At 43.6% G+C, this 13,327-nt stretch overlaps 1 protein-coding gene across 3 annotated transcripts in view; it reads right to left on the reverse strand.

Moving 5' to 3' along the window:
- Window positions 1-516: 516 nt before the first annotated feature.
- Window positions 517-13,327, reverse strand: part of PPARGC1A (PPARG coactivator 1 alpha) — a 110,405-nt gene continuing 97,594 nt past the window's right edge. For 2 of the 3 annotated variants that reach the window (XM_063921749.1, XM_063921740.1), the window contains one exon: window positions 517-1,408. In XM_063921749.1, the coding sequence (XP_063777819.1) occupies window positions 1,305-1,408 (104 nt within the window). In that variant the 3' untranslated portion in view covers window positions 517-1,304. The remainder of the gene's footprint in view (window positions 1,409-13,327) is intronic. The other variant, XM_063921757.1, reaches the window with a different exon arrangement.

The raw sequence follows: 13,327 nt of genomic DNA on the forward strand, positions 1-13,327 counted from the left end.
TTTGTTTTTACAATCAAATATATATAAGCATAAAGTCAGCTCCTAAATAGATTAGTATACAACAGGTCTTTCACCTTATATAGTTACATTTTGAATATTCTTGATTTTAAGAAAAAGGTTTTCCGTATTGAAAAGAAGGCTGCATTTACAGTGCATAGCAGTAACAAATAAAGGACGTTGTCATACTCTATGTACACAAAATAAAAATACTCCATGAACTCACTCTCTGGCGGAGACATGAGCAAACGTGTGGGCTTGCACACTGCTCCAGCAGAAGAGAAGGTTCCGTCTGTAAATACTTGACTAGTACATGTTACAATGCAGTGGTATATACTATCTGGATACAGATTCAGATAGTTATACTCAGCTCTTGGTTATTATGGGGCAGATTTATTAAGCCTGGAGAAGTGATAAAGCAGTGATAAGCGCAAGGTGATAAAGCACCAGCCAATCAGCTCCAATATGTACATTTACATATTGGAGCTGATTGGATGGTGTGTTATCACCTTCCACTTATCACTGCTTTATCACTTCTCCAGGCTTAATACATCTGCCCCTATGTAACACCACAACCACTCATCAGAAAATCATATATATATATATATATATATATATATATATTTATATATAAAATCTGAACAGGCTGTGAAATTGACCATTTACAAGGCTTTAATGTTGACGGACAACATTGTAGACAACTGCGTGGGTGCCAGAGTGAGAGACTACTGTAGCATAGAGAGACAAAGGGTTACTAGAAAAAAAAATGCCATTTCCTTGATTTCTTCACCAGGTTCCCAATAAAAAAAAGTTACTAAGGCGTCATCTATATTGCAATGTTTTTTGTTTTTGTGTTTTTTTTCATCAGGGCGATGATTGAAATCAGACAAAAGTGAAGATTGCATTGTAGTTGAGCATCAGCAGCTTATAAATCCTCCTATAGTTTCATGGTAAATAGTGATATCTTGACGTTCCCAGGGTAATCAGTTTTGAAAGTGAGGAGCTTTCACAGTTGGCTGGCGCTTCCACCTGCAATGGGTGCAGAGCGAGTGCCGCCTTTTGTTCCAGTGATACAATTGCGAGTGTGAAAGTGTGGAATCATCTGACACCCAAGGCTATGCTCATCTGTCTAACAATCACATCGCCTCTTTAGTCTCCAGCAGCTGTGTTCATGTAAACCATTGAAGAACGGAGAGTGAAAAGTAGGAGAAATTCCTAGGTTTGACTTTCGAAAAAGTCTCTTATTGGGGGACGAGATGTCCGTGAGGTATTCTCCATCGTTCCATTGGGCGTGGCGGTGACGCATGTTACCTGCGCAGGCTTCTTTGTGCCTCTTTAAGCAAACTGTCAAAATCCATGGAGTCATATTTGCTTTTGGTGGAAGCAGGATCGAAGTCATCTGAATTTGAATCTAGGAGCAAAAAAAAAAAATATATATATAAATACAATTGAAAAAAACAGGGACAATAATAAACACGGAGTTAAAAAAAAAAAGCAATCCCATTAGCTGGGATGTGTTTCACAGAAGCCCCGCTTAGGCACATAGCTAGGAGAGCAGCACAGAAATGTTTCTGTTAATTTCATTTTTTCCTTTAAATGTTCATTTATTCCCCCCTTTACCTACAGTACCTATTTTTTGCAGTAAAAAATAAGAGCGAGGGTGCCCAATGACTAATTTAGGACGCATTAACTCACAATGCCTAGGTCATCACCCGCTCTGTATGTGCCCCCTGTTAAGGTGATCTGGGATTTGCTACATTTTACGGATTTAGGTTTCACAGTCATCAATCAACACATTTGTCACCACAATATCCTTGTTCATTGTGTAACCTGTTGAGTAGAATGGACACAGTGCTCTTACCCCAGCGAAGTGTTCCTAATAAAATGAGTCACTGGAGTACTTTCCTAGTAAAGTCGCTGGGGAACTTTTCCAGTAAAATCACTGGGGCACTTTCCTAGTAAAGTCACTGGGGCACTTTCCTAGTAAAGTCACTGGGGCACTTTCTCAGTATAGTCACTGGGGCACTTTCTCAGTATACTCACTGGGGCACTTTCCTATTAAAGTCACTGGGGCACTTTCCTAGTAAAGTCACTGGGGCACTTTCCCAGTTAAGTCACTGGGGTACGTTCCTAGTAGAGTCACTGGGGCACTTTTCCAGTAAAATCACTGTGGCACTTTCCTAGTAGAGTCACTGCAGTACTTTCCTAGTAGAGTCACTGGGGCACTTTTCCAGTAAAATCACTGGGGCACTTTCCTAGTAAAGTCACTGGGGCTCTTTCCTAGTAAAGTCACTGGGGCTAAAAAAGTCACTGGGGCACTTTCCTAGTAAAGTCACTGGGGCACTTTTCCAGTAAAATCACTGGGTCACTTTCCCAGTAAAATAACCGGGGCACTTTCCCAGTAAAGTCACCGGGGCACTTTCCTAGTAAAGTCACCGGGGCACTTTCCTAGTAAATTCACTGGGGCGCTTTTCTAATAAAGTCACCGGGGCACTTTCCCAGTAAAGTCACTGTGGCACTTTCCTAGTAAAGTCACTGGGGTACATTCCTAGTAAAGTCACTGGGTTACTTTCATAGTAAAGTCACTGGGGTACTTTCCTAGTAAAGTCACTAGGGCACTTTCCCAGTAAAATCACTGGGGCACTTTCCTAGTAAAGTCACTGGGGCACTTTCCTAGTAAAGTCACTGGTTAGTGAACAGTTCTAATCTTTACAATTGTAGGATCCATTTATTCCTAAACATCTGTGCACCTCTTTAATGACTGTATCCAATTGTATTCAACAAAGATGTGTTACTGTATTTATTATACTTGGTAAAGAGTATGTTCTTATAAATGATATACTGAATGATTCCGTCCCTCTTTCACATGTTTACACTAGTTATGGAACCCTTTCTTGGTGGGATGTCTTTCTGGTGAATGCTATTCATGCAACGGGCTAACAAATTTACCCTTTCTTGGTTCTCATCCTACCTATCTAATCGCTCCTTCAGTGTTCGTTTCTCTGATTCCACCTCCTCTTCGATACCTCTCTCAGTTGGAGTACCGCAAGGCTCAGTCTTAGGTCCTCTGCTTTTCTCTATCTATACCACATCTCTTGGCAAACTAATCAACTCTTTTGGATTTCAGTACCATCTGTATGCGGATGATACTCAAATCTACCTATCCTCCCCAGATGTGTCACCATCTGTATTGGGCCGTGTCACTGAATGCCTTTCTGCCATTTCATCTTGGATGACATATCGCCACCTCAAACTTAATATTTCCAAAACAGAATTAATTATATTTCCACCAGCTAATAGTAGTTTGCAACCTGATATCTCTATCACTGTTGAGAACTCGGCAATCATCCCTACCTCACAAGCTCGCTGCCTAGGTGTCATTCTTGACTTTGAACTGTCCTTTGTTCCCCACATTCAATCTGTCTCAAGATCATGTTACATACATCTAAGAAACATATCCAAAATACGACCATATCTTACACAAGACACAGCAAAAACTCTAATCCATGCTCTCATTATCTCCAGCATTGATTATTGTAATAGTCTCCTGACCGGTCTTCCCAAACATACCACTACAATCCATTTTTAATGCAGCTGCAAGGCTAATCTTCCTCGCTAGACGTTCATCGTCTGCAGATCCACTCTGTCAGTCCCTCCAATGGTTACCAGTACTCTACCGTATTAAATATATAATACTTTTACTGACATACAATGCTATTAACCAAACTGTAACTAAACTGCACCAACATACATCTATCTCTTCACTCATCTCAAAATATCTACCTACCTGACCTCTCCGCTCTGCACAAGATCTATGTCTCTCATCCACACGCATTACTTGTTCACACTCAAAATTACAGGACTTTATCCGGGCTTCACCCACTCTGTGGAATGCCCTCCCACGCACATTAAGACTCCAAAACTTTAAACGTTCCCTGAAAACTCACCTTTTCAGACAAGCCTATCAAATTCCAAACCCACCCACATTACCTTCAGTGCTTCCCTATCTAATTACATCCTCTCTGTACAGTACACATAACATCACATATCTTGTCTTTCTTTACTCTCACACCCTCCTGACACTTGGCCAACATTGCGGGGTGATCATATAATACAACCCATTAAGAACCTAGCAATCTGGGGAACCATTATGCAATAGATAGCATCTATCCTTGTGTATCAATGCCTATTTCCCTATAGATTGTAAGCTTGCGAGCAGGGCCGTCCTACCTCTATGTCTGTCTGTTTTTACCCAGTTTTGTTCTATTACTGTTGTTCTAATTGTAAAGCGCAACGGAATATGCTGCGCTATATAAGAAACTGTTAATAAATAAATAATAAATAAATGCATGTGATTTTTAATCAAATAAACTCACAGTAGTTAAAAAGATCTAAAAATAAGGAAATAATTATAATAATACAAGTAATAATTAAGACCAGACCTTGATTAGGAGGTCAACAATAAATGATCAAAAATAAAAACCTTCTTTATCTAACCAGACCCACTAAAAGGCTAAGTCAGTCAGTGTATTTACCCACTGAGCAATTCCTTCTGCCACTATTAAAGATAAATTTAGAGAAAACAATATAAAAATATTTAAAGTGAAATGAAAAATAAATATGTATGTAACCATATAAATGATTACTGGCATTATACGGAGAACTCTAACATAGTTAAATAAATAACAATATACTTGCACTGCCATTTCCCACATCCCACCCCGGACATTGTTATTTTGTTTGAGTTGATTAAAGTGTATTAGCCAGAGCCCTGTTATTCAAACAGCTGTGTTTACTTTCAAGCTCTGTCTAAGCCCCTCTATGTTAGGAGGTATTAACTAAGGTAGACACGAAGCTCTGGGCTGCATCTATCTACTGCAATCCACCAAGTGAAGAGAAAATAGATCTTGTATTGCATGCATAGCTGAACTCTCACTGAAAAGAACCTTCCCAACATATGAAATGTCTTTAAGGAGCACGAGTAAATATGGTTGACGGTTTTGCACTCATACTGTACTAAAATGAGATTTCATTATTTTAAAGCTACATAACCATGCAGACAAAATATTCTGCTAAGTTGCCCCTATTACAAAATCTGCACATCAATTAAGCTAGCCAACTACCTACGGCCGTCGGGTAAACTGTCAGCACACGAACCAATCACAAGCTGCAATATATTGATTGCAACTTGTGATTGGTTCTTCAGCTCAATTCTCTGCTCCTTTTCATATTTCAGGTGGAGTTTTAAGAGGAACAAAAGCTCTTTGCAGCTACGGGGGCTCTGACTAGCTGGAGGGGCACCTCAGTAAAAATGTTAAGCCTGGTAAACCATTTTACATAGCAACATAGGGGTCTATTTACTAAGCCTTGGATGGAGCTAAAGTGCACGGAGATAAAGTCCCAACCAACCAGCTCCTAAATGTCATTTTTCAAACACAGCCTGTTATCTCCATCCACGTTATCTCCATCCAAGGCTTAGTAAATAGACCCCATAGTATCATAGTTGTTGAGATTGAAAAAAGAAAATTTGTCCATTAAGTTCAACCTATATGTACTCTAAATATTAAAGGTTGAAATCTTGGATTTCTTTTTCTGCTAAAAATTGGTCTAAATCTTTCTTAAACTTATCAATTGAGTCAGCTTTTAAAGAGCAATTTCTCATCTATCAAAAACTATGGGGTCTATTTACTAAGCCTTGGATTGAGATAAAGTGGATGGAGATAAAGTACCAGCCAATCAGCTCCTAACTGTCATTTTTCAAACCCAACCTGTGACATGGCAGTTAGACAATGATTGGCTGGTACTTTATCTCCGTGCACTTTATCTCCATCCAAGGCTTAGTAAATAGACCCCTTTATCCATTAAATATACAAGAAAAAGGAAAAATGATAAATGCAAGTTGTTTCTGAAGAGAAACATCTGCAAATAACAGTAAACGACTGTGAATAAGTTGCTGGCTAATGACTAGGGCGAAGGAGTATGGGTGAGGGCTGCGCTATACCTTCTGTGTGATGAGCAGCTATGGAGAGAAGGGCTTCCACTAGCCCTACAATATATATGGAAAGAGTGGTACCTCCCAGCGCTATCTCACAAGAAACAGTATGGAGAATGGTTTGAAAAAATTATACATTTTTATTTTTATTTTCCTTAAGAGCATAAACACAATATATATCTGATAAGGTGCCAAATAGTGAATATTGGATAGAAATAACAGCAGAAACTGGTATATACAAGTAAAAACTTACTTAAAAATCGATATGTATCAACACCTGATGTGTGCGTAAAGGTGTATGATCATATGCCTAATGGGATCCGGTCTGAAGATCGACAGTATCTAGGTCGACAATGTTTAGGTCGACCTAGCACATGTCGACCTAGAAACACTGTCGACCTTCCATCCATGTCGACCTAGTGACTGTCGACCTATAGTGGTCGACCTAAACATTGTCGACCTAGATACTGTCGATTTGATGAACCACACCCATGCCTAATACCGGTATACATACAAGGAGGACACTGGACAAACATATAAAAATAAAAATGAAAAAATGGAAAATGATTCAGAATAAAATAAAGTCTTTTTCCTTAGTAGAAACGCACATGCGATTTATTCTACTAGGCTGGTGCGTAGGTGCTAAATAATAAAGGATCCTGTGTGATACGTGTATCCAGGAAATAGTCTTTTGTATGTCCCAATATTGATACAGAGTAACAGTCTTTCCAGCAAGATCTTAGTAAGCAGTGGCAAGGCAGTAGTAGTTGATAAGGATGAATCCGAATGTCACTTGGATCCTGACGAAGCCTGTGCTACAGGCGAAACGCGTCGATCGCCGAGCAACGGATTTGGGAACACGCTACATGCTGACCACCGCTGCTTATTCCTAGTGTCTGCCGGCAGACATCCGTCTCTTTGGTATACCCACAAGACCCTTCACGGCTCATAGAACACCAGCAAAACTCAATAATAGCGGTGAGTGACATTCGGATTCATCCTTATCAACTACTACTGCCTTGCCACTGCTTACTAAGATCTTGCTGGAAAGACTGTTACTCTGTATCAATATTGGGACACACAAAAGACTATTTCCTTAATATAAGTATCACACAGGATCCTTTATTATTTAGCACCTACACACCAGCCTAGTAGAATAAATCGCATGTGCGTTTCTACTAAGGAAAAAGACTTTATTTTATTCTGAATCATTTTCCATTTTTCATTTTTTCATTTTTATTTTTATATGTTTGTCCAGTGTCCTCCTTGTATGTATACCGGTATTAGGCATATTATCATACACCTTTACGCACACATCAGGTGTTGATACATATCGATTTTTAAGTACGTTTTTACTTGTATATACCAGTTTCTGCTTTTATTTCTATCCAATATTCACTATTTGGCACCTTATCAGATATATATTGTGTTTATGCTCTTAAGGAAAATAAAAAATAAGAATTTACTTACCGATAATTCTATTTCTCGGAGTCCGTAGTGGATGCTGGGGTTCCTGAAAGGACCATGGGGAATAGCGGCTCCGCAGGAGACAGGGCACAAAAAGTAAAGCTTTAGGATCAGGTGGTGTGCACTGGCTCCTCCCCCTATGACCCTCCTCCAAGCCTCAGTTAGGATACTGTGCCCGGACGAGCGTACACAATAAGGAAGGATTTTGAATCCCGGGTAAGACTCATACCAGCCACACCAATCACACTGTACAACCTGTGATCTGAACCCAGTTAACAGTATGATAACAGCGGAGCCTCTGAAAAGATGGCTCACAACAATAATAACCCGATTTTTGTAACTATGTACAAGTATTGCAGATAATCCGCACTTGGGATGGGCGCCCAGCATCCACTACGGACTCCGAGAAATAGAATTATCGGTAAGTAAATTCTTATTTTCTCTATCGTCCTAGTGGATGCTGGGGTTCCTGAAAGGACCATGGGGATAATACCAAAGCTCCCAAACGGGCGGGAGAGTGCGGATGACTCTGCAGCACCGAATGAGAGAACTCCAGGTCCTCCTTAGCCAGGGTATCAAATTTGTAGGATTTTACCAACGTGTTTGCCCCTGACTAAATAGCCGCTCGGCAAAGTTGTAAAGCCGAGACCCCTCGGGCAGCCGCCCAAGATAAGCCCACCTTCCTTGTGGAATGGGCATTTACATATTTTGGCTGTGGCAGGCCTGCCACAGAATGTGCAAGCTGAATTGTATTACACATCCAACTAGCAATAGTCTGCTTAGAAGCAAGAGCACCCAGTTTGTTGGGTGCATACAGGATAACAGCAAGTCAGTTTTCCTGACTCCAGCCGTCCTGGAACCTATATTTACAGGGCCCTGACAACATCTAGCAACCTGGAGTCCTCCAAGTCCCTAGTAGGCGCAAGGCACCAAAATAAGCTGGTTCAGGTGAAACACTGACACCACCTTAGGGAGAGAACTGGGGACGAGTCCGCAGCTCTGCCCTGTCCAAATGGACAACCAGATATGGGCTTTTTTGAGAAAAAAACCACCAATTTGACACTCGCCTGGTCCAGGCCAGGGCCAAGAGCATGGTCACTTTTCATGTGAGATGCTTCAAATCCACAGATTTGACTGGTTTTAAACCAATGTGATTTGAGGAATCCCAGCACTACGTTGAGATCCCACAGTGCCACTGGAGGCACAAAAGGGGGTTGTATATGCAATACTCCCTTGACAAACTTCTGGACTTCAGGAACTGAAGCCACTTCTTTCTGGAAGAAAATCGACAGGGCCGAAATTTGAACCTTAATGGACCCCAATTTGAGGCCCATAGACACTCCTGTTTGCAGGAAATGCAGGAATCGACCGAGTTGAAATTTCTTCGTGGGGCCTTTCTGGCCTCACACCACGCAACATATTTTTGCCACATGTGGTGATAATGTTGTGCGGTCACCTCCTTTCTGGCTTTGACCAGGGTAGGAATGACCTCTTCCGGAATGCCTTTTTCCCTTAGGATCCGGCGTTCCACCGCCATGCCGTCAAACGCAGCTGCGGTAAGTCTTGGAACAGACATGGTACTTGCTGAAACAAGTCCCTTCTTAGCGGCAGAGGCCATAAGTCCTCTGTGAGCATCTCTTGAAGTTCCGGGTACCAAGTCCTTCTTGGCCAATCCGGAGCCATGAGTATAGTTCTTACTCCTCTACGTCTTATAAGTCTCAGTACCTTAGGTATGAGAAGCAGAGGATGGAACACATACACCGACTGGTACATCCATGGTGTTACCAGAACGTCCACAGCTATTGCCTGAGGGTCTCTTAACCTGGCGCAATACCTGTCCCGTTTTTTGTTCAGACGGGACGCCATCATGTCCACCTTTGGTATTTCCCAACGGTTTACAATCATGTGGAAAACTTCCCGATGAAGTTTCCATTCTGCCGGGTGGAGGTCGTGCCTGCTGAGGAAGTCTGCTTCCCAGTTTCCATTCCCGGAATGAAACACTGCTGACAGTGCTATCACATGATTTTCCGCCCAGCGAAAAGTCCTTGCAGTTTTTGCCATTGCCCTCCTGCTTCTTGTGCCGCCCTGTCTATTTACGTGGGCGACTGCCGTGATGTTTTTCCCACTGGATCAATACCGGCTGACCTTGAAGCAGAGGTCTTGCTAAGCTTAGAGTATTATAAATTTACCCTTAGCTCCAGTATATTTATGTGGAGAAAAGTCTCCAGACTTGATCACACTCCCTGGAAATTTTTTCCTTGTGTGACTGCTCCCCAGCCTCTCGGGCTGGCCTCCGTGGTCACCAGCATCCAATCCTGAATGCCGAATCTGCGGCCCTCTAGAAGATGAGCACTCTGTAACCACCACAGGAGAGACACCCTTGTCCTTGGATATAGGGTTATCCGCTGATGCATCTGAAGATGCGATCCGGACCATTTGTCCAGCAGATCCCACTGAAAAATTCTTGCGTGAAATCTGCCGAATGGAATTGCTTCGTAGGAAGTCACCATCTTTACCAGGACCCTTGTGCAATGATGCACTGATTTTAGGAGGTTCCTGACTAGCTCGGATAACTCCCTGGCTTTCTCTTCCGGGAGAAACACCTTTTTCTGGACTGTGTCCAGAATCATCCCTAGGCACAGCAGACTTGTCGTCGGGATCAGCTGCGATTTTGGAATATTTAGAATCCACCCGTGCTGTTGTAGCAGTATCCGAGATAGTGCTACTCCGACCTCCAACTGTTCCCTGGACTTTGCCCTTATCAGGAGATCGTCCAAGTAAGGGATAATTAAGACGCCTTTTCTTCGAAGAAGAATCATCATTTCGGCCATTACCTTGGTAAAGACCCGGGGTGCCGTGGACAATCCAAACGGCAGCGTCTGAAACTGATAGTGACAGTTCTGTACCACGAACCTGAGGTACCCTTAGTGAGAAGGGCAAATTTTGGACATGGAGGTAAGCATCCCTGATGTCTCGGGACACTATATAGTCCCCTTCTTCCTGGTTCGTTATCACTGCTCTGAGTGACTCCATCTTGATTTGAACCTTTGTAAGTGTTCAAATTTTTTTAGATTTAGAATAGGTCTCACCTAGCCTTCTGGCTTCAGTACCACAATATAATGTGGAATAATACCCCTTTTCTTGTTGTAGGAGGGGTAATTTGATTATCACCTGCTGGGAATACAGCTTGTGAATTGTTTCCCATACTGCCTCCTTGTCGGAGGGAGACCTTGGTAAACCAGACTTCAGGAGCCTGCGAAGGGGAAACGTCTCGACATTCCAATCTGTACCCCTGGGATACTACATGTAGAATCCAGGGGTCCTGTACGGTCCCAGCGTCATGCTGAGAGCTTGGCAGAAGCGGTGGAACGCTTCTGTTCCTGGGAATGGGCTGCCTGCTGCAGTCTTCTTCCCTTTCCTCTATCCCTGGGCAGATATGACTCTTATAGGGACGAAAGGACTGAGGCTGAAAAGACGGTGTCTTTTTCTGCAGAGATGTGACTTAGGGTAAAAACGGTGGATTTTCCAGCAGTTGCCGTGGCCACCAGGTCCGATGGACCGACCCCAAATAACTCCTCTTCCTTTATACGGCAATACACCTTTGTGCCGTTTGGAATCTGCATCACCTGACCACTGTCGTGTCCATAAACATCTTCTGGCAGATATGGACATCGCACTTACTCTTGATGCCAGAGTGCAAATATCCCTCTGTGCATCTCGCATATATAGAAAATGCATCCTTTAAATGCTCTATAGTCAATAAAATACTGTCCCTGTCAAGGGTATCAATATTTTTAGTCAGGGAATCCGACCAAGCCACCCCAGCTCTGCACATCCAGGCTGAGGCGATCACTGGTCGCAGTATAACACCAGTATGTGTGTATATACTTTTTATGATATTTTCCAGCCTCCAGTCAGCTGGCTCCTTGAGGACGGCCCTATCTATAGACGGTACCGCCACTTGTTTTGATAAGCGTGTGAGCGCCTTATCCACCCTAAGGGGTGTTTCCCAACGCGCCCTAACTTCTGGCGGGAAAGGGTATACCGCCCATAATTTTCTATCGGGGGGAACCCACGCATCATCACACACTTCATTTAATTTATCTGATTCAGGAAAAACTACGGTAGTTTTTTCAATTCCCACATAATACCCTCTTTTGTGGTACTTGTAGTATCAGAAATATGTAACACCTCCTTCATTGCCCTTAACGTGTGGCCCTAATAAGGAATACGTTTGTTTATTCACCGTCGACACTGGATTCAGTGTCCGTGTCTGTGTCGACCGACTAAAGTAAACGGGCGTTTTAAAACCCCTGACGGTGTTTCTGAGACGTGTCGGCCGTCTCATGTCGTCAACCGACCTTGCAGCGTGTTGACATTATCACGTAATTCCCTAAATAAGCCATCCATTCCGGTGTCGACTCCCTAGAGAGTGACATCACCATTACAGGCAATTGCTCCGCCTCCTCACCAACATCGTCCTCATACATGTCGACACACACGTACCGACACACAGCACACACACAGGGAATGCTCTGATAGAGGACAGGACCCACTAGCCCTTTGGAGAGACAGAGGGAGAGTTTGCCAGCACACACCAAAAACGCTATAATTATATAGGGACAACCTTATATAAGTGTTTTCCCTTATAGCATCTTTTATATATTTCTAACGCCAAATTAGTGCCCCCCCTCTCTGTTTTAACCCTGTTTCTGTAGTGCAGTGCAGGGGAGAGCCTGGGAGCCTTCCCTCCAGCCTTTCTGTGAGGGAAAATGGCGCTGTGTGCTGAGGAGATAGGCCCCGCCCCTTTTTCGGCGGGCTCGTCTCCCGCTCTTTAATGGATTCTGGCAGGGGTTAAATATCTCCATATAGCCCCCGGAGGCTATATGTGAGGTATTTTTAGCCAAAAAAGGTTTTCATTTGCCTCCCAGGGCGCCCCCCTCCCAGCGCCCTGCACCCTCAGTGACTGCCGTGTGAAGTGTGCTGAGAGGAAATGGCGCACAGCTGCAGTGCTGTGCGCTACCTTAAGAAGACTGAGGAGTCTTCTGCCGCCGATTCTGGACCTCTTCTCGTTTCAGCATCTGCAAGGGGGCCGGCGGCGAGGCTCCGGTGACCATCCAGGCTGTACCTGTGATCGTCCCTCTGGAGCTAATGTCCAGTAGCCAAAGAAGCCAATCCATCCTGCACGCAGGTGAGTTCACTTCTTCTCCCCTAAGTCCCTCGTTGCAGTGATCCTGTTGCCAGCAGGACTCACTGTAAAATAAAAAACCTAAGCTAAACTTTTCTAAGCAGCTCTTTAGGAGAGCCACCTAGATTGCACCCTTCTCGGCCGGGCACAAAAAACTAACTGAGGCTTGGAGGAGGGTCATAGGGGGAGGAGCCAGTGCACACCACCTGATCCTAAAGCTTTACTTTTTGTGCCCTGTCTCCTGCGGAGCCGTTATTCCACATGGTCCTTTCAGGAACCCCAGCATCCACTAGGACGATAGAGAAATAAAAATTTATAATTTTTTCAAACCATTCTCCATACTGTTTCTTGTGAGATAGCGCTGGGAGGTACCACTCTTTCCATAATGACTAGGGCGGCCAATCCCGGGATCGGAAGGATCACGGGATTTAGACCAAAAATCGTCCGGGATTCAATCCCAGGATTGGAAGCTCCAATCTTGGGGATTTCGGGATCAGACAGCCCTATATTTTTTTAATGTCAGGCAGCGTTGAGCATCATCAAGAGGCTCAGACGCTGCCCGGCTCCCTCCTTCCAGCTCCCCCTGCGGAGCGTGACATGAAGTCAGAAGCCACACTGCGCAGCCAGTCGCCCGTCACCCGCCGCGCACGGAGGAAGTGACCCACCCTCCCGCCCTTGTAGTA

This window comes from Pseudophryne corroboree, chromosome 1, assembly GCF_028390025.1.
Source record: "Pseudophryne corroboree isolate aPseCor3 chromosome 1, aPseCor3.hap2, whole genome shotgun sequence".
In the NCBI taxonomy this organism is placed as follows: Eukaryota; Metazoa; Chordata; class Amphibia; order Anura; family Myobatrachidae; genus Pseudophryne; species Pseudophryne corroboree.